General features: G+C 36.8%; 1 protein-coding gene across 1 annotated transcript; it reads right to left on the bottom strand.

Moving 5' to 3' along the window:
* Positions 1–793: 793 nt before the first annotated feature.
* Positions 794–24,679, bottom strand: LOC140164897 (metabotropic glutamate receptor-like). Its single transcript, XM_072188278.1, has 3 exons — positions 22,874–24,679; positions 19,843–20,108; positions 794–1,450 (listed from the first exon to the last, which is right to left on the bottom strand). Exons 1-3 carry the CDS (start codon positions 24,675–24,677, stop codon positions 1,259–1,261), a joined length of 2,262 nt encoding a protein of 753 aa, XP_072044379.1. The 5' UTR covers positions 24,678–24,679; the 3' UTR covers positions 794–1,258.
* Between the last annotated feature and the right edge of the window lie 280 nt (positions 24,680–24,959).

The following is a 24,959-nucleotide window of genomic DNA, read 5'->3' as shown; positions in this document are numbered from 1 at the left end:
TGTTTGAATCTGGCAACACGACAACGGTAGTCTTGTAGCCGTCCGGCCCTGTTCAGTTTTATACACGCATTTGAATAGGAATTGTTTTGCGCACTTACCTAATGTTTATGGACCACATTTTCTTCATTAGTTTGTCAAGTTGATGTCAAATGTTCTATTCTATATTATTTGGCAATAGTTTTTTTTTTGCCTATAGTATGTCCAAACATGGTCCAATGTTGTAATTTGTTGTTTTTGATCGCAAAGGTCGGATATTTTTATTCCCGATTTAACTGTGCAACCGCCGGAGGGCTTCGCAAGGGTGCAGAATTCGGCGGAAGTTTGACGGTAATTTTGCCTTTTTTGACACTAAAACGCATTCGATCCTTAATTTTATTTCAACAAAATTTTTGATTAGGTAGCATACTAATGAGGCGGCTACAATTTTTTTCTCAAATCTTAAAGAATTATTATTCTCAAATGTCTGACCTGTGTATTTCCTATTGGTAATACAAATTGACGTGTCAGCCCTAAACATACATAGGCAGGTCGTATTTTGGACTGGTAGCAAGTCTAATACTGTCTACGTGAATATCGATGAATGTTAGAAACGGCAGAAACCGGTTGTGACGGAGACTACGTGGTAGCGTCCTTAACAACCAGTCAACTTTAAGACAAATAGGTGAAAAGGGACACTTTCACGATGTTTTTCATATTTTTTTTATTTCACATGATCAGTGCATATATCGCCTTGCTTGAAATGATAAAATATTTTTTTAGACCAATCAAACCAATATATGGGTGTAGTACGCCCTTAAGGGAATAATTAATGAATTAATGACATTTCTTGTCCGCCATTTTATATGTGTACGTATTTAGAAGTTAAAATCAAAATGCATTATATAGGCAATGGGCAATTTACAATTGCGACCCGTTAGTGATAGCCACACCAGGTTCAGAGTTCAAAGGTTTCGTACTTGCCGTTTCTATGCTACTCAATTTTGTGTCACTGTCTCTCACCGAAGTATCCATATCTTTATTGGGTTTCCGAGAAGAGGTAAGGGTTCGAACCGTCGGATCATCGGGAACGAACCTAACGGCATAAATCTTCGGCGCGTAAACGCACAGAACGTGTAGGTACGAATTTACAAGCAGAGCTAAGCATACAATTGCTACTTTATGCAATGCTGAGTTAGCAACACTGTAGACAGGAATAACAGACAAACACACAACTACGTTTGAATATACGCTTATTCCGATGAACTTGGATTCGTTGTAGTTATCTGGTACTTGCCTCGTACGGAACGCGTAGTAACAGCATAAAAAATACTAAGAGGGCGTTGTAGACACAGGCTGCCAGGAAACCGTAGTCAAATAGGCAGAAATATTCGGCGTACTTTTCTGATCTGTTTGGGACGAGAATAACTCGCTCAGTTGGGACAACTATGGAACCAATAACCACGATCACAATCTGTAAAAAATAACAGGAAAAGTATTAGGTGAAATTATTTAGACATAATTCTGCCCACGGAGAAATAATTTCTACCCGAATATAACCAAGCGTTTAAAGGGGCATTTTATGATTAAAAATCTCACCCTGCAAATAATGAATGACAAAAGAAACCCATTTGTAGTCCATTATGCATCTATCCAAGTATTCTTTGCTTTTATCGATGACATATAACTGTTAGGCGTTTATTGTGCATGGAATGTCAGATGAGATGATGTATTGAGCAAATGGAATATTGGACACAAAAATTAATTTATATTATAAGGGCTTGTCGCGAGTAGATATTAAATGATAGCGTGTCTTTGTAATAAGCCCATTCAGTTGAAATAATTGATCATGAAAGAACTTAATCTTCAAAAGCATTTGAATACCGTAATTATAATTATTCTTCGACATATTATTATATGCAGGTTTCAGATATTTTGAGAGATAATTATTAAATAACGTGAAAGGCTTTAAGGGATCTGGAATGAGCGTTTTGAGATTTTCGACAGTATTTTTTGTGGGACATGAGAGCACAACAGACATATCGAATTGCTTTCTGAATACGAAGAATATCTTTCTGATATCAAATAATTTTCATATTATGAAATTCACGATATAATAAAAATTTTATGACAATTTATTAAAATTTGATATTTTTCACATTTTTGATATATAACAGTCCTCGAAGTAAACTTTATAAATCTAATGATATATTCTTAAAGTGTACGTAGCTAGGAGGAAAAGCCGACGATCAATTGAAAATTTTGACCTTTCATATTGAAGATATGGATTTTTCCCCAAAAGACCTAATATTTTTGGTGTTTTGGGAAAAAAATCCATATCTTCAATACGAAAGGTCAAAATTTTCAATTGATCATCGGCTTTTTATCCCACCTACATACACTTTAAGTATAAATCATCAGATTTATAAAGTTTACTTCGAGTACTGTTAAATATCAAAAATATCAATTTTTAATCATTTGCCATCAAATGTGTATTACATTGTGAATTTCAAAAAATCAAAATTATTTGATATCAGAAGGCTTATAGCTGTCAAAACAAAGTACGCATCAAGACCAAAAATTAAAGCCACATATTGAGAAATACGATATGCTTTAAAGAACTCAATTAATTCAATTTAAGAATTTATGAAATAATTCGAAAAGAGGTGGATTGGGAGGTTTGGGAACTTTTGAGCATTTAATTACCATTTGCTAATAATGTATCGTGTCCAATATTCCACTGTCAACTATATAACCTCGCAATAAGGCCAAAAAAAAACATGTTTGTTTCCTGTAGCAGGTCAAAAAAGTCAAATGCGAAATGTTTTTTTTTATTTTTTTTTTTATAATCCATGTCTTCAAATGAAAAAAACAAACTTTTTTGCTGCAAATTGGAATGGAAATTTACAGTGGGTCTCTCTGACACACAAAAAAATCATATTTCTTCATATTCAAGAATATTTATGATCGCCTTTCAACCTGCAGATTAAAAAAGGATTAAAAAAATGTGTGATGTTTTCTCCAGTAGTATTTTTTTTTTCCAATAGTGAAAAAAAAAATCTAAATGCGCAAAAAAACTGTCAAAAACGAAATGCCTGCACTACAGGAAACAAACCTTTTTTTGGCCTAAAGCGTGGTTCGTCTTATGTAAGAGGTTAGTTTTTACTTTGTCAATTTGTCATGTGAGCCAAAAATGACGAATATTTGCACTTTCCTTTCCATAACTGTCATTGTGAAGTATCAAATACCTAAATGTTAGTTCAATAAGTTTGATTTGTTAGGAACATATTCTGTTGATCATGTTGATGACCCCATGTTGATAGCGGGTAAATAGCTCTTTTTTTCCTGCCCTGCCCCAGGTACAGATTAATGACATTTCATACAATATGCGTGTCGTATTCAGAAGTTATAATCAAGATGCATTATGGGTAATTGGCAATAGGTGCATAGTGAAGGAAGTTTAAAGCACTTTTGTCAGCAAGTCATCTCAGATTCAGAAAACTACCTTCTCAAAACCACCGAGCGGTTCATCCCCACCGAGACTGCACGCTACAGTTCTAAGGTTCGAAAGTCCAAAATTTGGGTAAGAGTTAGATTTAGGGTCATGGTTATGGTGAGAATCGTGGTTGGTGTCAGGGTTAGGTTTAGAGTTAAAGTGTTAGCAAACCTGCTGGACTAGCGATCCCTTGATATTTTTTGGACTATAGCTCACCTTAGGACTAGGCGACCCACCCAGGTCCCCCATGGTGTTCCCATTTGGCGATTTGATTTGAGTCTTGTGTGTGAGCGTGTACGGGTTGAAACTACCGGCTAGCAGGGGCATAGATTTCTTTTTGACAATTAGGGGAGGGGGTGGGACTGAAAATTCTTGGAATGATACTCAATAATAAATCCAGCTCCTTTTTGCGACAGAATCAGTTTATGGTACAAATGCACACAATTTGCCATATTGAAGCTAAAGTGGTGAAATATTGTGCAAAAGTGCAATATGATTCGCGTGAAGCGCGCACAAATTGCCACTTTTTAGACTAAAATGAGGTTAAGTTGGTCAGAAACCCACATACAGGCGTCAACATTGGGTTTAATGATTGTATGGAACATCCCCCTATCAAAATATTTGAGGGGGATTTATCAACCACCCCGGGATCTACGCCAATGCCAGAGAGTCTAACATTACCCCCTTAACTTAACTGAAAATGCCATATAAGTTAAAAACAAAGGGTAACGTACTATGGTTGCTATTTATCTTAAATATTGCCTAAGGATACAAAGAGGTTTTTACTTAAAATTTTCTGAAGGTTGGACAAATAATAATTTGTAAATAATCTTAATGAAAAGAGCCTCACCATTAGAAAGTGCAAGTATAGAGAGCAAAAAAAAAAAATCATGATTAATTAGTTTCTAACATTGCGCTAACATTTTAACGTTGTTTTGCCCATTAGTTGATTTAAAATAAACATTATAATTTGCTTGATATTTGTTATATTCTTAGCCATCAAAATACAAACATTTTACCGTACCGGCTACGAGTACTCGTATAACATACACTGTTACAAAACTGGGTAAAAACCGATTGGGTTAAACATTTTACCCAATATTAAGTAGTACATTTTATCCCTGGAATTTACCCAACATTGGGTTATTTTTTTTAGTACTTTACCCAGTTTTGGGCAAAAAACCTTCCCCAGCCCTGCGGGTTGTTCACAATATGGTACCCGGGGGTTGGGAAAAATGGCACTTTACCCAACAGCTCACACAGTAAAATTGTTTCTCAATGGTTGATGTTTATTATATTCACGATATTGGGTTATCTTGAAAACAATTTGTCTTCTATCATGGCTGCAGATTTAGTCCAAACACTTTCCTGACACTATTTTGCAACGAATCTTTAAAAAACCCGCCACACACATAATTATGGAAACATTTGCATAACATGTATGTATTGACAGCGTATCATGTAAACTGTATGAATGTTAGAAAATTGAAAATAAAAATCGATCAAATTACGCTCGTATGTGTGTAGAGCAGAAAACAAACGCATAATACAAATTGGAATGTAGTTAGGTTTTGAAAACTAACCACGGTGTACATGTACACAACATATTTCAAAGTATATATATATATTCTGGTGCATGTGTGTGGATTTTAACTGGATTAGCCCGCCCATTAGTCTAACACTTGAAATCAGTACGTAGGGGACCATGACAAAATCTACCCGTCCTAACATACTTCTAACAAGCTAACATTATTGGCCGTTTCGTGGCCGTGTGTGCTTCGCGCGCACCCCTTCGAGGAACTGGAACTAGATTTTAGATTTTCAAAATGGCCACCGAGAATGGTATTTAAAAATGGTATTTAAAATATTGTACACATTGGTCTTCTATGCAAGGCTCAAGGGAAACTTCGCACAGAGATTATTAGCAAAAAATTATATCAAATCCCAACAATTATCACGATTGCAAATGGGCAAACGACAAAGATAAACACATATAAGACATATAAAATGTGACCGTCCATCACAAATTGTATTTCGAGTTACAGTGCAAAATGTGCATAAAGGTTGTATTCATATACTAAGTATACCTAATGTTAGTGTCAGTCAAACCCCAATCTTTAATCCTATTGTTGAAGAGGAGAATAAGCTTATACTTATGTATAGAGTTAGTAAATAGCTCTAGTCATTGTTTGCTTTGGTTAAATCCTGTTCAAATGGTGGGATAACCAACAATCAACAATGAGAGGACATTCCCGAACCTCGTTGACTTGGGGATGATTTGAAGTGACCGCCAAGTATGACCATTTGATATGTAATACCAGCGATGTGGAAAAAGAGAAATAATGTAGCACTAAAATAATGTAGCACCAAAATAATGTACCCTTTTACTGAAGGAGCAAAGTTTAACAAGCCATAACCTCTGGATGTCGTTTGAAGTCATATGATATATCTACTATACTAAAATAATAAGCGGTCTCTGTCTGTCCGGCTATGCGTTCCGCCGTGCTGCGACGCATCGATCCGATATTTGGGACATGGGTAGGTGCCGGGAAAAGCATGTTGACCGTGTGGTTTTGAAGGTCATCGGAGGTCAAGGTCAAAGGTCAAATTTTCAAACTTTGTCCGATCGGGCCCAAATTTGGTGGGTGGGACCCTCCATACGAGGGAATATAGGGGCGAAATAAAATCGAGGTCAACCGAGGTCAAAGGTCATTACGGAGGGGTCAAATCTCAATCTTTGTCCGATCGGGCTCAAACTTGGTAGGTGGAATCCTTTGTATGAGGGGAGCATGAAAAACATTATATGGAGGTCATCCGAGGTCAAAGGTCAAAGGTCATGGATTTCAAACTTTGTCCTATCGGGCTCAAACTTGGTGGGTGGCATCCTCGATACGAGGGGAATATATATGCGCAAACAAAATTGAGGTCAGCCAGTGCTCTCACAGCATCAGGGCTCTCACAGCTGCAGGTGCACTATGCCCTATTGGGCTTAAACTTGATAGCGCCAGTACTCTCACAGCATCAGGGCTCTCACAGCTGCAGGTGCACTAGTCTATACTATAATAATCATAAGCTCTGTCTGTCCGTGTGTGTCTGTCCGGCTATGCGTTTCGCCGCGCTTGGACGCATCGTTCCGATATTTCAGACATAGATGGGTACCGGGCGTGCGCTGTTTACCGGGTAGTTTTAAAGGTCATCGGAGGTCAAGGTCAAAGGTCAAAATTTCAAACTTTGTCCAATCGGGCCCAAACTTGGTGGGTGGAATCCTTGACAGGAGGGGAATATAATGCGCGAAATAAAATCGAGGTCAACCGAGGTCAAAGGTCATTACGGAGGGTCAAATTACAAACTTTGTCCGATCGGGCTCAAACTTGGTGGGTCGAAACCTTCGTATGAGGGGAGCATGAAAATCATTATATGGAGGTCATCCGAGGTCAAAGGTCAAAGGTCATGGATTTCAAACTTTGTCCTATCGGGCTCAAACTTGGTGGGTGCAATCCTTGATACGATGGGAATATATGCGCAAAACAAAATTGAGGACAACCGAGGTCAAAGGTCATGTAGGGGCTAAATTTAAACTTTGCCCTATTGAGCTTAAACTTGATAGGTGGAATCCTTCGTATGAGGGGAGCATGAAAAAAATTACACCGAGGTCATCCGAGGTCAAAGGTCATCTGGGGTCAAACAGTATCGCTATCATGCCAGTGCTCTCACAGCATCAGGACTCTCACAGCTGCAGGTGCACTAGTCATTGTAAAGCTTATGATATATATTTTCTAAACACGGAAGAAAACAAAATTAACCAGTGGCCGACTTTACGAGCGTTTCGACATGGACGGTCACAAATTCACACACACGAACCCATACACAAAAGGGAGGATATTTTCTATTTAACATAAAAGTAATCTCAATTCTAAGTATTGAGAAATTAATGATTCTCATTATTGAGAAAATCACGTTCAAGTACATACTGTTCACTATTATGATATTGTGAGTGAATATAATATAATGTGAGCAACGACTATGCAAAGAAACATAATGGCCTGGCACGTGGGTCATATTGTTATTTTCATTAATTCATAATCACGGATGCTGAAATTGATTTGAATTCATTAATAATGTGCGCGAAGAACAGAAAATGTGTTTTAAAATGTCTATTGATTTTTAATGTTTGAAGAATAATGTTGTCAAGATATTTATGTAGTATGCAGTGAAGTGCATTACACTAAAAATAAGAAGAAAATAAAATAGTACTAACGTCGCGCCAATAATTATGTATCATTAATAAAAGAATAGTTAGGATTCGACATTGACCATGGCCACACAATCCAAAAGAAATTAAGAGAGCTTTAAAGCCAGATAAACCTGTGAAGGCTCTAATGCAAGTAAATTGTATACATAACGCTATCTGAATTGAAACAATTGAATAAAATGTTGAAAAGAAAGAACAAAAGAATAAATCGCGTGTTTAAATGAATATAATGTTTTTTGTTATCTCTTTGTTAAATGAATATATTATTATTACACATCCAACAAAGAAATGGAAAATACATTACGCATAAAAAGAAAATGAAAAGATAAAGCCATGAAGCGTCAAGGACGTTTTAGCATGTTTAATATTGTATTCGAAGTGCTTTTAGTGTAATGTACATCTTGGTCATTTCAAGAGACAAAGCCCGGCAGTTGGAGACATGGGCTATTACAGATCCAATCCTTTCACCCGTTGTGAAAGACATGACCTTAGTCGCACACACACGGGGTGTTGATTTCAAATGGATTCACCTATTCAGGCAACCCCATTTGAAATTTACACTCCCAGTGTGGGAAGATTTAAAAACATTTTGTGTTTGCTGGGTAGCGAGCAAAAAAACCAACAACAGATTTTTATGCTTTGTCGGACAAAAAAGCTTCAATATTGCCCACTTCTTTTGCGAACGTAGCTAGCCAAAAAATTAGGTTCTTTATGCTTTCTTGGTCAAAAAATACCCAAAATTTGGGAAATGGTCCAAATAAGGTCCACATTTTCTAAAATCACCCCCAAATAAATCCTGGTTACAAACCTGGTTGAAGGTATGTGCGTTTTGGGGTACCTTTTTATCGATTATGGTATATTGATTGGTGGGTTTTCAGAGGATACCAATGCGCCCAATAGGGCGCATTTGGGCAAATTTGCCCTTAAAAGGATGCTTTCTGGGTAGTTTTTGTAAAGATATTATACTGATGGGTTGCAAAATAGGCAAAAAGTAGGCATAGAGAAACATTTTCGTATTAAATTATTGAAATCATCGTATTGAATTCATGAATAAATAAAATGATCAATTTCACCAAGGCTAAGTGCACTTAAAAGTAAATTATTTATTTGTATTATTTTTAAATTCGATATACAAATAGATTTGACATTTTAATGTCGGGGTGTGTGTGGGGGGGAGGTTGGGTGTGGGAGTATACGTAGGTGGGTGGGTGTGGATATAGATCAGTGGCTTTGGGAGTGTCTTTACACCGCACAGTGTCGACACCCTATATTATAAATATAAACTTAATACTCCGTTGGTGAGCGACGGGCGATTGGTATTTCACCGAACGCAAGAAAAAGAGTCCCATCTGATTGGTTAGAAATCGCTCAGTGGTGGAGTACAAACTCAAAATGGAGAGATGTATTCAATTCGATTGAAATCAATATTCTATTATTGACGCAGATAAAGAAAGTGATATAGTGTTTTGATACAGTACATTGTATAGACTTGTGCTTTAGTATTATGTACACGTGTTCCTTTATATAATCATGATAATTGTAATTCTCAAACAGTTTAATATATCACAATTTTGACGAACGATTTCAAAATCGTTACGGATAAAATGCAGTAAAATATATCCACAGCAAACAGCAATTCCCGCTAATTAGTGTATTGCATTTCCAGTTAGTATATTGGAAACAAAACCTGTGGTTTACCTGACAAAAATCGAATGTTCTTGTAATGGCAATATCATATGGGGTACTTGATCATGCGCAAATCGTAAAAACATAGAATAGAAACTCTGTTGCAGGCTATGTGGTATCTCATATCGTGTGCATATGGTATGCTTAGCTTGAGTCGCTCGGCCTATCTCGAACAAAATCGCCATGCGTAGCTTTTGAAAAACGAGAGGATTCGCCGTACTATCACGGCAATTTTTGACACGAAGATATAGGGATGATGACGCCGTGCACCGTGGCCTTTTTACTTTTTACTTTAATTTTTGCTTTTTCCAATCAATATGTAGCATGGATGGAAAAAAGCAATTTCCGTTTGCTAAAGCCACAGAAGACCTTCTTTGGTAGTCCTCGGGATATCGGAAATCTGTTAAAAAATCAATAGTGTAAATTTTTAATTTACTGTCCTGACTTAAAAGATGGGTGACCTGATCGACAGCCTCATCTCCCACTCTTCCTATCAAAATGGAGATTTTGGCATCAGAAGAAAGCTCATTTATAAATTATATTTATCAAATTAGATTTATCAAATTATTCAAAATGCTAGTCGATTTCACATTTTATGTTACCTACAGAAGGTGTGAATTATCCTTTATGCATACATCACTTTTGTTCTGAAATCGACCAAGTAATAATGACACACGCACAATTCTTAAACAACATCTTTTGCACAGAATTCAATGGGATTTGAAAAGTAAAGTGGCAGTTGAAACTCTAGTGATAACACGTTTGCAGTGCATGATGGGGCTTCCTTAAATCATCCTCTGCTACGATTCGAAGTGATCACTCTGGTTGGCTCGTAGAAACCTCTCAAAAGAAATAGTCATTTGATTGCAATAATTTATGTTAGGCACTAATAGCTGACAGCATTAGCATTATTTATCTTACATCAGGTCCCACGTGTTTGTCCGCCCGGACCGACCGTTTAAACAAACAAACAAACAAACAAATAAAGATAGGTTCTCATTTTTTTAGACCTTACACAAATCTATCACCCAAACTAATACTGGGTTTAAATTTGAATTGTTCCAGCAGATTGGATATCAATGTATTTTTGTTAACAGCGGGCTGGCCATAGGCTTCAACATAAAAAGACGAAGTTTTGAGATATTTTCTCAAAATATCAAGATATTTCCCAAGAACCACTGAAACAATACTTGTTTGTTTGTACTCATTGTAATGCATTTTTCATGCTAATGCCCTAATAGGTCATTAAAAGGTATAATTCTAAAAAATTTAAATGTTTAAAAAATATTTGAAACTTGTCGTCACCAGCGTGGAGATAGGGTTTATACAGTGGCACTTAGAAGCTTTAACAGTGACATTTATTATCATACAAGATTCGCTGGTTGTGCGGCATCAGAATACATTTGTATATGAAGCAGCTATTCACAAATTTCAAAATATTGGTATTGATCCAACACGATCTTCAGGTTAAAATTTGATATATTTTGAAGAAGGTCAAGGAAATTATCAAACATTGCTACAATATTTTTTTCAAATCAAGCGTAAAGATAATAATTTTAATGGCAATTTCAAATATTGTTTGAACTGCCCTGTCGATAGTTGGTCACTACTGCGGAAAGAGGCCGGAGTGAAGTCGTGTCCAAAAACGACGTGACAGTGATTTTGTAGCGAATTAGAGAACTAATTTTTAAAGATTTGAAGGCAAATTAAATTTTAATAAAATATCTAATATCTGGCCAAAAACGATTGAAGACCAAAAACAATCCAAATATTTTTTCTTCAACGAATAATAATATTGAAACACTAACCATATCATTTTGTTCATGAAAGTTCATCTGTGTTGGTATAAATCATGATTTTGATTTAAACTTTTGATCCAAACACAAGGAATTAATTCCTACTTCGGAATTTTCAGATGGTACTCCATCTTTCATCAGCGATTGAGTGACTGTATCAGGTCGTGATCTTTGACCTTTGACCTGATAACAGACTCGTAGACTCCTGAGAGTTTGAACCGACCCGTCTTTGTTGAGAGATGGTTGGTTGGCTTTGATGTAAACTACTTCCTTGAGCCCACGTTGGAACCACCTGCTGTCCCTCTCGAGTATGAATAAAATGTCCAGGAGACTTGATGTGGATGTGGTTTGACACCTCTGATGCTGTACTACTGCGTCTCCTATGTTCCTGAAACCTTGTTTTCAAGGAGCGTTCAGTTTCACCAATATAAGCTTCTTTGCACTGTCCGGTTACAGTTTTGCCCTGGCAAGGGATGTAATATACCGGACCTGTAATGGCCTTCTTTTCTGTCTTGTCCTAGGGTGACACGAGGATTTGTCTTAGTGTGCGGGTTGGTTTAATTAAAGAACACACTAACACTGTACCCTTCTAATGGTTTCAGAGGTATCTTTGATGTAGTGTAGTACTACATGGCCTTTATTTGGGCGTTTATCGCCCACGTCGCTCGTTTGTGAGTATTTGGTTGATTAGCTTTATCCAGTGTCCATTTGGGATATCCACATTTCGCTAAATCATTGTTCACATGAGATTTCTCGTCCTCGCGATCCTGGTGATTGGTGACTACAGTATCGGCACTGTGGTACAAAGAAGCTTATATTGGTGAAACTGAACGCTCCTTGAAAACAAGGTTTCAGGAACATAGGAGAACCAGTAGTACAGCATCAGAGGTGTCAAACCACATCCACATCGAGTCTCCTGGACATTTCATTCATACTCGACAGGGACATCAGGTGCTTCCAACGTAGAGTCAAGGAAGTAGTTTACATCAAAGCCAACCAACCATCTCTCAACAAAGACGGGGTTGGTTCAAACTCTCAGGAGTCTACGAGTCTGTTATCAGGTCAAAAGGTCAAAAAGATTACGTCCTGATACAGTCACTCACTCGCTAATGAAAGATGGAGTATCATCTGAAAATTCCGAAGTAGGAATTAATTCCTTGTGTTCATATCATCATTTTGTAATTTGCTTCAATATAAAAGAATACTGATTGGATGAAGGGAATACTCGAGATTTTAACAAAAACCAATCACATAGGTCGATTTTCCAGCTAGAAACTCACAGAGCTCTTACGATGCTATGCACTCAACAGTGTAGTGTAATCAGAGACTGTGTAGAGACAATTTACTACTTGCTTGGAAGTTCTTGGATGTGTGCTCAGGTGTATCGAGGTGGAAACTGAAGCTTTATACATGTTATAAGAGAGTAGTTTTGGTATACATGTACAAATCTTTCCATATGCAGCAGGCTACGAAGGGTTTGCCAGTTGGTATGTTTGATTTTAGTTTTTGTTTTGTTTTATTTATTTTTCTTTATTGAATGTCATTGCAGCTTATGTAAGAGCTATACTATTCTCCCAGGTTCTTTTGAAAGTGTTAACCATCGCGTATACGTGCGCGACGTCAAGCGTGTGCATTGGACCTTATGCAAAATAATACGCGCTGGACGGCTAGCAGTACGCATAATTTGTAAAAGGAAATCTGAATAACATTATAATCAAGCCTTTGTGCATTTTTTCTTTTTTAACATGTTAAATGGGCCAAATTATAAATACACCGTAATATTATACTTAAAAAGATAAAATCTCTGAAAAGATCAACATAATTTCACTAAAATCTTGAAAGCGAGTATAACGGATGAGGCCCGTCTTAGCATACTTATAGTGGCAACAGTAGAAGCCTCCGAAATTTAGGTTGAGAGCCCAGTCCAAGAAAGTTTTACGTATTTGATTACATGTTTCAAATGCACAAAATTACATCAATGTGTTCTGGAACATCTTATTATTAATTTATTTTATGCCAAATTTGCGACCCACGCGTTGTATTCCGTTTTCATGATAACAGTCAAATTAACAAAAACGAGTTGTATACTGTAACCTTTAATGCAACATATGTATAATCATGTCATCAATTACTAAGCATTGTTCAACGACAATCTGCATTAATGGTGAATAATAAAGATATGGCGCACTAATTCTTTTGATCTTTTTATAGTAATCCATTAGGGCACGAACCGCCAAACAGGGAACAGAATGATAGAATATAGGTTGCAAGGTTATGTGACATTCCTTTGTTTTTTTGTTTCTTAACTAATGCGTAGATAATTTTTCACTCAATTAAGGGTAACATTCCTTCATAAGTGGTATAGACATAAAATTAAAACATCAATCATGCAATGACATCGAGAAATGCATTTATGATGTTGAAAGCTAAATATCGAAAAAGATATAAGTTAAGACCAACAAATTGCTCAAGTTGTTTTCTGCACTGTGAAGAGTGCAAGAAGTGCTTTACCATTTATACTATACATACACTAAAAGACCTTGAATTCAGGTGACGGTCACTTTGTGCATGGATGGGCTTTTCAGCTTAATTAATTAATTAATTAATTAAATGTGCTTAATTCTCAAATTGATTAATGAACTAATGATGGGTACCAAAATCCCCCACCCAACTCTGTATAAAGGTATACACTAAAATTGAAATTGATAAAAAAATCGCTTCCGAAGGCGGCGTAAAAATATTAGTTCAAATCGTCCTCCAGAAGACATGCAAAATGCATGGAGTACAAAATAATCAATACCACGGAACAGGTGATTGGTATTGTACTCACTGACCTTCTACTATACGCTGGCGAAGTTACGTAATTAATCGGATTAAGTACCATAGCAATAGGTACAAACAATTTTGAATATACCGCGCTGCACTACAAGCAGGTTGCACTCACCACCTGTCTTCAATCATATAATAGATTGAATACAAAACCGCTCTTTTCAAAGAGACTAATGTTACAGGTGCAAGTGATTAGCATTTCTTTGACATCTATGGTTCAATGCAGAGGTACCTCATGAACGTAGTAGTGCAGCGCGATATAATCAAAAATTGTTTGTACCTATTGCTATGGTAGTTAATCCGATTATTACGTAACTTCGCCAGCGTATATTGGTGAGGGCAAAAAGCCATAGTTGTTTCAATCGGTGACTATCCTATTACGTGCGAGCCCGCTATTCATGTATAGAGGTCAGTGATAAAGACAATTGTTTTGATGGCTATACAAAAACTTCTTTACCTGGCGCGGACGATGTGCGCCGCCCAGTCGATCTACTATTTACATGGTTGCAACTCCATCTACCTCTTACGGTGTATGGAATGACTGAAAACTTACAAATATATGTGAGTGGACGCGGCGAATCAGCCGTAAACTCGGCAAATTGTATTCTGAGTAAAAGTGTAAAATGTATGTGAAGGTCGTATTCATAGGTGTATCAATTCGTTGCGACAAGTATCTTACCAAACGCTGTTTAAATCAATCAATAATACTACTGCTGAAGAGGATAATAAGGTTCTACCTATTTCTATAGAATAGTTCTTGTCTTTGTTTGCTTTGGCTAAATCCTGTTCAAGTGGTAGATAACAAAGCATTGTATTTTGTCTAGGTATGTATAATCACAATGAACAATGAGAGGATATTTCTGAACCTCGTTGACTTGGGGATGATTTGAAATGACCGCCAATTATGACTGTTGGATATTTATTACCAGAAATGTAGAAAAAGAGACACATGTATAACCGATAAAAAATACAATTTTGTCGAAGGAACAGATTTCAACAAATCATAACCCCGCTTTTGGATATCGTTTGAAGTCAAATGATATACCATTTTAAAGCTTATGGTATATATTTTCTAAACACGAAATAAAACAAAATTGACCGGGGCCGACTTTACGGCTGATTCGCCGCGTCCAGTCACATATGAGGTGTAAGGTCACTATAGGACATGTAAAATAATCCATATTTCTGTTTTATTGACAATATATAATTGACAACTGAACTGTAGGTGGTTTAATTAGTGAGTTTTTATGCTTTTAACAGACAAACATCGTGGGTTAAGCATCATATATTGAACATCTTCTCCACCGCCGCATCCACCTGCTGCGCATCCACCTGCTCCGCCACCCATGGCTCTTCAAACCTGTAACTGTGCTGTAACTTTTGTTACGGATATTATATTGGTTTACTTTGAAAACAATTAATATAGCCCATACATGACGTATTGTTGGTCGATGCAGCCAAAAGAAAATCGATTTTCATTTTTTAAATCAATATATATTGTAAAATAACACTTTGGTGTTTTGCGAAAGGTCATTCTACAAATCATATACTTTGATTTATTGTTGTTAATGAGTTATGTACGGTTTACAAAGGTGTTGTTGTTTCAGCCCTCTTTACAACATAACTCAAGAACCACAAAAGTATATCTGTGATATCTGAATTCTTCTACACACTCGTTACGAAATGTTCAATGCAATTTTTGCCAAAGCTCACTACCACTCGCAAGATGCTGTGAACTACCAAATTGCAACAAATTAAAATAGTCGCTAACCTTAAGCTTTAAAATGAGACCTTACACAATAGGGGTTGTGATGCGATCAAGCAAAATCAGCCGGAACATGGAAATATTGGTTTTGAGATACAGCCATACATAGGAAATATTTCCTTTTGTTTCCTGATGTTTTGGAAACTCTTTAATTACTCATATCTTTGGAAACGGTTGTTCAATTTCAATGGTGTTTTCTGCAAAATCCAGATTTGTAGATTCTTTTTACTATTCTATAAGAAACTGAAAATTTAATATTTCCGAGTTCCGACTGAATTTTGCTTGATCGCATCACAATTTATCCCTGGCAGCGCTCGGAAAAATGTGTTTTTTATATGATAGTAAAAAGCATTTACAAAGGATTTTTGCAGAAACCCCCATTGTAATTGAACAACCAGTTCCAACGATATGAGCAATTAAAGAGTTTCCAAAACAACAGGAAACAAAAGCATATATTTCCTTTGTTTGGTTATATCTCAAAATCAATAGTTCCCACTGATTTTGCTTGATCGCATCACAAATGTTCCACCGCCAACCCTTTTGCATGCCCACCTTATTATGACATACCACCAAGTACGCTAACGTTTTAACGTCTGAACCCTAACCGTCTTCTTTGTCAATTTAATCAGAGCTTCAATAGTCAATTATGTGGGATGTCAATAGTCGACTATCATAGTCGAAAGTCGTGACTATCGCTACGACTATTGGCGACTACGTCGTGTAATTCTAATCTACAATTAATTAAGTGCGTGAATAATGACTATTAACAATCCATAGACATGGTTTGCGTCAACTTTGCATTCGTATAAGAGCCTTGACTTCTTCAGAAGAGGAAGTCAATGTTCTGATATTTAGCAGCTTGTAGCGTATTAAAAAACTTGGTCGAGTTTACCCAAAGGTAAAAAAATAACGGCTAGTAAATGAAAAAGATTAAGTGAAATTTTAACAACTCGACCGGGGTTTATTTGCCCGAAATAGAGTTCCCATTCATATCTATTGACGGGTCTATTGAAATCCGCTATTGTATTATATTCATAAATGGTACAAAAAAACCCCACTAACCTCGCAATATGGATATCCAACTACTTTGCCCCGCAGGGTTACAAAGAACCACTAACCGTGCCAATATGGAAATCCAACTAGTTTGCCCCGCAGGGCTACAACGAATTACTAACCGCGAAATATGGATATCCAGCAAGCTTAAACTATAAATTAGCATCCGATAGAGGTTAGGGGCAGAAGAATGAGGGAAATTATTGGGGGGGGGGGGGAAAAGTATGAAATGACGGGCTGTCGACAGGTATGAAGGGCTGTCGACAACGAAATACTGTCACCCTTAATTGGGGTCAGTATCAACGAAAAAATCAAGGCCGCAGGGTCTGCAGGCGACTCCCATACGACGACTAAACACTGCAAGTGGGACCCCAATAGAAGGGCCCCATGGCAAGAAAGAAAGAGTAACCTTATTTTGAAAAAAAAAAAAACATCATTATCTACCATAAAACGTTTCAAAACGTAAAAAGTGGCCAAAGTTTAAAAAATCTTTTCTGTGTGGCTTTTTACCCATTTTTAAACTTGGTGCCATTTGTAAAATTTTCTTTTAAGAGTCACCTATATTTGTTTTATTAGTTGGCAGTGTTTATTTCGTAAAGTGAATGAATTAACGTTCGTGCGTGTTTTAAGTTTTCCGTATAGACGTTATAATAATGTATTTTGATTTAAGAAAAAATAGAAAAGACTCGCTTTGTTAAAATCCTCATCGTCATGTGGGAGTCTGCGCCTTAGTGTACAGATGTAGGGCCATTGTGCAGTAAGCATGGCATGTTAACATATGGTAAATTTGCATATAATATTCTACTACTCTTTATGAACACGCAGTATAAAATAAACCACAAACCTTAAAAATGCTTTTGATAATACACAGCCTACTGCATATTGCACCGCTTTCGAACAGTCTTCAAACTATAACTTGTTTAAATTGTTACATGTAAAAATAACACGTTCTTATGACGTTACTAAATGGGACCAAGTTTTAAAAAGGGTGAAAAGCCACACAGGAAAGATTTTTTAAACTTTGGCCTCTTTTTACGTTTTGAAACTTTTTGTGGTAGATAATACTAATTCTCGTAAATTGTTTGGTATGCTATCATGGCTATGGAGCTTTGCATACATGGATTACGAACATTTAGATATCCAAATTTGATGACTCTCTAAACTGTATGTATTATTCACAATGCTATTGTTTTACAGAAACACGCGCTCTCTCTCTCCCTCTTTGTATACCATAAATGATAATTGTATTATTCTCACACGTGTTACGAATGCAATGTATCCATATCATAAAAGAAATTTACGTGACTATTCACGTCAGGGGATCCATCCAATTCAAAATTAGGATATTTATTCACAGAAATTAAAATTTTCTACTTTACAGAGTTGACTAATATAGGTTTGGTTAAAAAAGACAGTATTAATACATTATTAATATATTGAAAACAAATCTCATTACCTTAGCGTGATAGATTTTGGTGATTCAGTGTGAGAGACAAGAGGAAGTTATGAATGAGAAAACGGACATTTTGGTGCGAAACGGCCAAAATGGAAAACATTTTCTCATTCTTTTGGATGATAAACTTTGTGGTGTGTGTGTCAATCATTATTGTCTTATTAAAACTGGCGAGAATTTGTAAACCCAGCTGAGCTCAAAACAAACATTATTATTTTCTCATCAAAAATAATGAGAAAATTTAAATTCTTTCCATTTTGGCCGTTTCTCACCAAAATGTCCGTTTTCTCATCCAAAATTTCGTCTAGCGTTATAATTAAAGACAGAGATAAATTAATTTATCGCGTCTGATGTCACTGTCAATTACGATCCTTGATTGGTTTACACCACAGATTTTAAAAATCTATGTTTACACACAGGTTAATAGCGCGTAAAAGGAAGACCGATCTATCTGGTGCTGATCGGAGAAAAGGAATATCAGCAAATGGCGAAATATTACGAACTTTTACAAGGTACAAAGCAGCTTTTTTAGGCATTGCTGACATGGTGCCTTCGCAAAGGAAGTTTCCTACTATAAAGATCTAACTTTTGAGATGGTTTGTATGTTTGAAGGTGCAAAATTAACAATGCGCCCGGTTATACCGCCGCGTTCAGCAAGTCATCATTACGACACTTTTAAACAAGCCCTACTCGAGTTTGATTGACAGATGACGTCAGACGCGATAAATTCTTTTTATCTCTGTCTTTAACTATAAGAGCTGACATTTATCATCATCCTACGAGTTATTTGATCTATGAATGAACTTTTGTACTTGTAATAAGACGTCTATTTTGTTCAACTTTGTGATTATATTGTAAACATTTCCGTCAATGAATATTTTTTTCCGTCGGGAAATACTTTCAAAATATTGATTTTGATAACATATTACAACTTGGGAATCCTCCCATGTGTAATAATTTTGCTATTCAATACTTAAATTTGACGATATTTATCTGAAGAGTTCATAACCTTTTCAATGGCATGAGGATTTGGTCACGGTTGCTGGTCTTGGTATGTCGTGCCCATTGGTCACGTGCGTAATTATAAATACGTATTTATAAATATAGTCGGAGGTAGCTGTCTAACATAACAATCCTATGGAAGAGTTACGACTGGATTGGAGTCATATCCGTTTCACTTTTGAGAAACAAACATAAGACGACGAAAAACCCTGTTCTACGGGCGGACGGACATTTCAAGTAGCGATCCGGTCGGGTGTTTTTTTTTTCTTTGTTTGTTTCATTCCTGAAAGCTAAAATTTCAACAAAATCTGAAAAATCTTTCATTATTTGTACAAACATATTTTCTAAAAATGTTTAGCCAACATTATTTAAAAAAAAAAAAAAAAAAAGACTAAATACCTCAGGAGGCTTTTGTGATTTTGATATAGGCTACCCATTTTGAATGACAGCAGCTGGACCGCGGCTTTTTTATTTGTTTGAACAGCATGCCCGACAGCGTGATTACCCGTATACAAGTGACCCCCATGTGCTTACCTGTACAAAAATAAAGCCGCAAGCCATTACAATTTGATCCTTCGGTCCAAGCATTCCGGGTCTTTTGACGCTCTTCTTTGACGCGTTGAAGATCCTGAAGATTCGGTTGACTTTTAACAAGGTGGATGCGTAGGTCAGCGTAAATGACATGGATATCAAAGCGTCCATAGAGATACACACTGACGTGGTTGGTGGTAGAAGGAGGACAAATGGTGAAATGAAGGACATGATGATTCCAGCAAAATTGATAGCGCTTAGCTCGCGACCTGAAAACGTTAAAGGAAGTTAGGGAAAATGGTGAGCTATAGTATATACATGAGAAGGAATTAATCCAATTTATCTTCGTAGCAGTCCTGTTAGCTCAATCGGTAAGGCACAACAATCAGTGTTCGAATTCATTTTTGGGTGTATCCTTTGTTTAAGAGAATAATAAACAAATCCCAACTCCAATCCTAATCCTAACCCTAACCCTAATCCTACCATAACCATAACCCTAACCCTAAATCCTAACCCTAAGTAACCTTAACCCTTACCCTAACCCTAAATCCTAACCCTAACACTAACCCTAACCCTTGCTATCTTACACTAAGGATAAACCCATTTTTGCATCCCACTTTGAAAGTTGCGGTGCAATTCCATTTGATTCAGAGCATTTTGAAGCGCAATCTTAGAACAATAAAAAATAATTTGGTAGGACACTAAATATGTTAAACATAGGCTTAATTATATAGCCTATGGAATTTAACACACACACATACACCCCACACACAGTAGGCCAGATAATGAATTTCAGTGTATTGTTTCTTTTTGAACAACCTCTTTACTCTCTATTTGCTATGATGTACACAAATAACGTGTTACTGCACACAAAACATTAAATACAAATGATATAGAAGCGACAGCTGGCCATGTCAAAGTCTCGTTCATCATAACTTGTTAAATAAAGAAGGCAACACCGCTAGACACCATTATAATACTGGATTGTGTGCACATGAAATTAAAAATAACTGAAACTAATGACAAATTAATTGTATTTAAGTCTGGGCAGTTTGAACATATAAAGTGAATGAAATGTGGTATCGTTTTTGTCCCACAGTTTGAAAGTTGTATTACAAAAGGCGAATTTTGGGGTGCAAATTGCACTGCGATAGGGCTTATTTCAAAATATGGCTACATTAGTGAGTTCAAGCCCCCGCAGCGTCATATTTCTGTTTTCGCACTGGTGATAAAATTGAGCTAGCTTGTAATTCTCCTGGACAAGAAAATGACTGCTAATTGTCCTGTGTACCGTACGAAACTTGGGGACCTGGTTACGATTGTTATTTTCTATCTAGGCTGATTAGGGTTCTGCGTCTTTCTAGAGCTGCGATCCTGAATGATGTAAATTGGTCCATAAGGTGTGTCTTGGTTAGCGACTCTATGTAAAGCGCAATGTATGACCAAGGATTCTCGAGTACTAATATACTATAGGATAAGCCACTCGTTTGCGCAAATGAAGTCAGTCACAGCCAATGCACGATCATGCATGTGATGGCATAGAGCTGTACCCCTGTACGTGTAGGAGTGTATAACCTGTGGAAGAGATGATGCATTGTTTACGTCATCGTTTAAAAAAAAAATTAAATTGCGAAAAACGGCGAACATTTGGTCGAATCTTTCCATTACTATCATATCGTGAAAAACCAAATAGCTGAGGAGTTAGCTCAATATGCTAGGAAAATATTATAACCGATGACCCCATGACGAGACTTGCAAAATAAGCTGTATTTTTGCTGGAAAGGGTCCGAATAATTGGCAGTCGATGGGCGCCATCTTGGAAAAATTTAGGGTACCAAACTACCCAAAAACTGTCAATCAACATAATTTAGGGTACCAAACTACCCAAAACTGTCAATCAACATACCGATGGTACCAAACTCCCTAGTAATGGTACCAAACTCCCTAGTAACCGTCACTCAAACTGCCAATATGTCAATCAAACTGCCGTGAAGTGACTTCAATTTTTATACAGGGATTGAATACGAGTGTCACAGCCCTGGTATGACTTTCTTACATAGGAAAATGAGGTTAATGACCTGAACGAATTGGTTAATTGAAAAGTTTTGTTGCAAAACCCCTTACATCCACTCCTTTGAGAACACATCAAAAAATCATCAAAAAATCACGGATATAAGGGCTTTTTCAACAAAAGCAGGTTTCCAAAAGCATATCACCAAAAACAGCCTTTGTTGCAAACGCCCATATATCAGTACTTTTTTTGATGATTTTTTTTCCTCAAAATTGCTCAAGTGGATGTAAAGGATTTTGCAACAAAGCTCTTCAATTGTGAAATCCATATCCTTACTGGGAATGTTACACAATGCTAGAGAAAATGATGGATTGTGTGTTTTAGATTGCTTTCCGCGTTCAAAAAATCAACAAAAGATAATTTAACACATTATTAACATTTGTCAATTTTGAATTCACTACTTTTGATTAAGATTAATGTTAGGACTTAGGTAAATATCTTAAATATTGCAGCAGATGGAGATCTGGTAAGTTTTTGGTGCCATACTTTACTACCAATTGAAAATTGAAAAACCATAGCTTATGCAATTAATGAGTAATTATATTATTGAAAGATCAATTATCCAAATTTCAGAAATTATTAAAATATTGAGACAAAACAATAATGAAAGACTCCCTGTTGGGTTGTAATATCTGAGACGTTTAGGTATTTTTGTCTTAGGTAATATGCAATTTACATTGTCGTGACCTTGAATGGAATGAATGGAAACAATAATGTAAGGATATTCTTGGCCTTTAATTTAACAAATTGGATATGGATCCTAATTTATGATTAATTTCCCAATGAACGCATCGAAATATGGCATTGGGAGTTGTAATATACTCGTAATATTAGACTATTTCGGAATATCCCGAAAGCCTTTGCGATTTAACCCAACTTACGTGACACATCTGCGCGCATCGTAACTGCGCAGTTCGCCAAAGGCTTTCTAGATTTACCGAAATGGTCAATGTTTATTCCTACCTGCAGCCTTGATAATTCGTCTTTCACGATATTGCCACATGGCTATAAGAGTAGCCCCAGATAAAGTTAAACCAACAACTGATGCTATCATTATTGCTAAAGCAATAGCATTATCCCAATTAATGCTGGTAGGTTTTATTGGAATACAATCGGTAAAGTCCAAATCTGGCCAGGTGGCTATAGGACATATCTCGCAAGTTGTTCCTTTGACAACAATGTAATTTTCATCTTGACAACGCTGGCATCCCCAACAACACTTCTGCTCTAATGGGACGATAATCTCACCCGGTTGGCAGTCTGTCATACATATTGAAGACGGAATTGCTACCCCATTGAAAAACTTTACTTTCTCTTTGTTTATTGTCAAGCGTGTGCTACCATTTTGCAAAGATTCCCACTTTCCAATTTCTACAAATTGGTAGTTCGTCTCAGATTGCTGCCAATTCCGTAAAATGTACTTTCCGGGAGGGTTAGCAATCGCGTCAAAGTAAAAACTCCCGCCAAAACTGTCAAACTCGACTTTTCGTAAATGTTGGTACAGTTCTGGTCCAGTAATTTGCTTGGAGTACGATTTGTGACAATTTGTATCATTATAGCCACATCTTTCGATGAGGAGTGAGTGAAGACCATAGGCGTAAACATAGACAGCGTCAATAACTGGCAAAGTTATATAATTACCACTAAAATCATCAATGAGCGCCAATTCACAAGATTTTGAATCGTCGCAATCAGAATTCACCATGTTGGCTTCCCAATAAGCGCGCATCCATGGACTCAGTGAAGGCTCTTCAAACTTCAAACCTCTCACGTACTTTTCAAAAGGAGGTATGTTTATACTGAAAAATCTTGTGAACATAGCCCCTTCAGTAATCTCTGCGTAACCCTGGTTAAGTAAGTCAAACCCCCAGTCATCTCCACCAATCCAGCTTATCTCACGTGTCAAATTTGCTTGTTTAACCTGTTCAAGAACTTTGTTGGCTGTCTTTCCAGATGAAAACATAACAATGGTACGGGCCATGTTAAATTCTTCTATCCGATTGGTAACCTCGATTAGTTCTTTCTCTGTGGCACTATCAGACACTGAAGCCACAAAAGCCACGCAGATACCTCTTGCTTCAAGCTTTAGTTGCAATTGTCTAGCACCGTGAATACCATAGCTGTCTACAGAATGAATTAACCCAATATAATTCCATTCATAATGGCTTAATAAATCAACAATTGCGCCCGTTTGTAAGCCATCAGGTGGAATTGTTCTTAAGAAATACGGAAACTGAGTCTTGTCCGCAAGTTCTTCACTGCTAGCGTAGTATGACACGAGAGAGATATCATAGAGCTCAGCTAGGCGGGTTGATGGTATAGTTGTAGCACTCCTGGATGTACCAACAATTCCAATCAACGGTGGCGATGATGATGTTATATTTTTATCAACATCTTCATAACAATCCAATTCTTCTTGTACAAAATTGAGGGTGTGTCGCAGGGCAACGCTTTCGGCCCAACCATCATCTACAAAGCTGGCCCCTAAAGTAACGTAAGGTAGCAGTTCACTGTTGTTGTTGATTTGTTCTATAGCGTAGCGCATAGCTTCTGCTTGAAATACACCTTTCGCGTCTAATTTCCCGCCAATTTCCTCGCATGGTGATTTTGAGTTGGTAAATAATGAGAATATACCACCGAGTATGTAGTCTCCGGGTATAGTGTATTGCAGTGAACAATTTGTGCTTCCTCCAGCGACTAACATGCATTTGTCGATGATTAAAACAACCCACAATAAAATACTAATGGAGTATTTGGAGGAATGCATTATCTTATTTATTCATAGTGCTCTCAAAAATGACAGAAATCACATTGAAGATGCTGCTGAGTGCATTATGTATGAAGGTATGCCGTATAAACGAACGAAGTGCGGTGGTTGCCTTATATCGTCTACATGAACATCTGTGGCGCTGTTTCCATGCAGTACTGAAACCACGTGGTCATGAAATAGCCTTCTATGGCATTAATCTGTCAAAGTGCAGTGAATTATAAGCATTTGAATAAAACAATTTCAATCTAACAATATTAAATAAGTCGTGTGACTGTCATT

Source organism: Amphiura filiformis, chromosome 11 (genome assembly GCF_039555335.1).
Source record: "Amphiura filiformis chromosome 11, Afil_fr2py, whole genome shotgun sequence".
Lineage (NCBI taxonomy): Eukaryota > Metazoa > Echinodermata > Ophiuroidea > Amphilepidida > Amphiuridae > Amphiura > Amphiura filiformis.
This window is presented reverse-complemented; position numbering and strand designations above follow the sequence as displayed.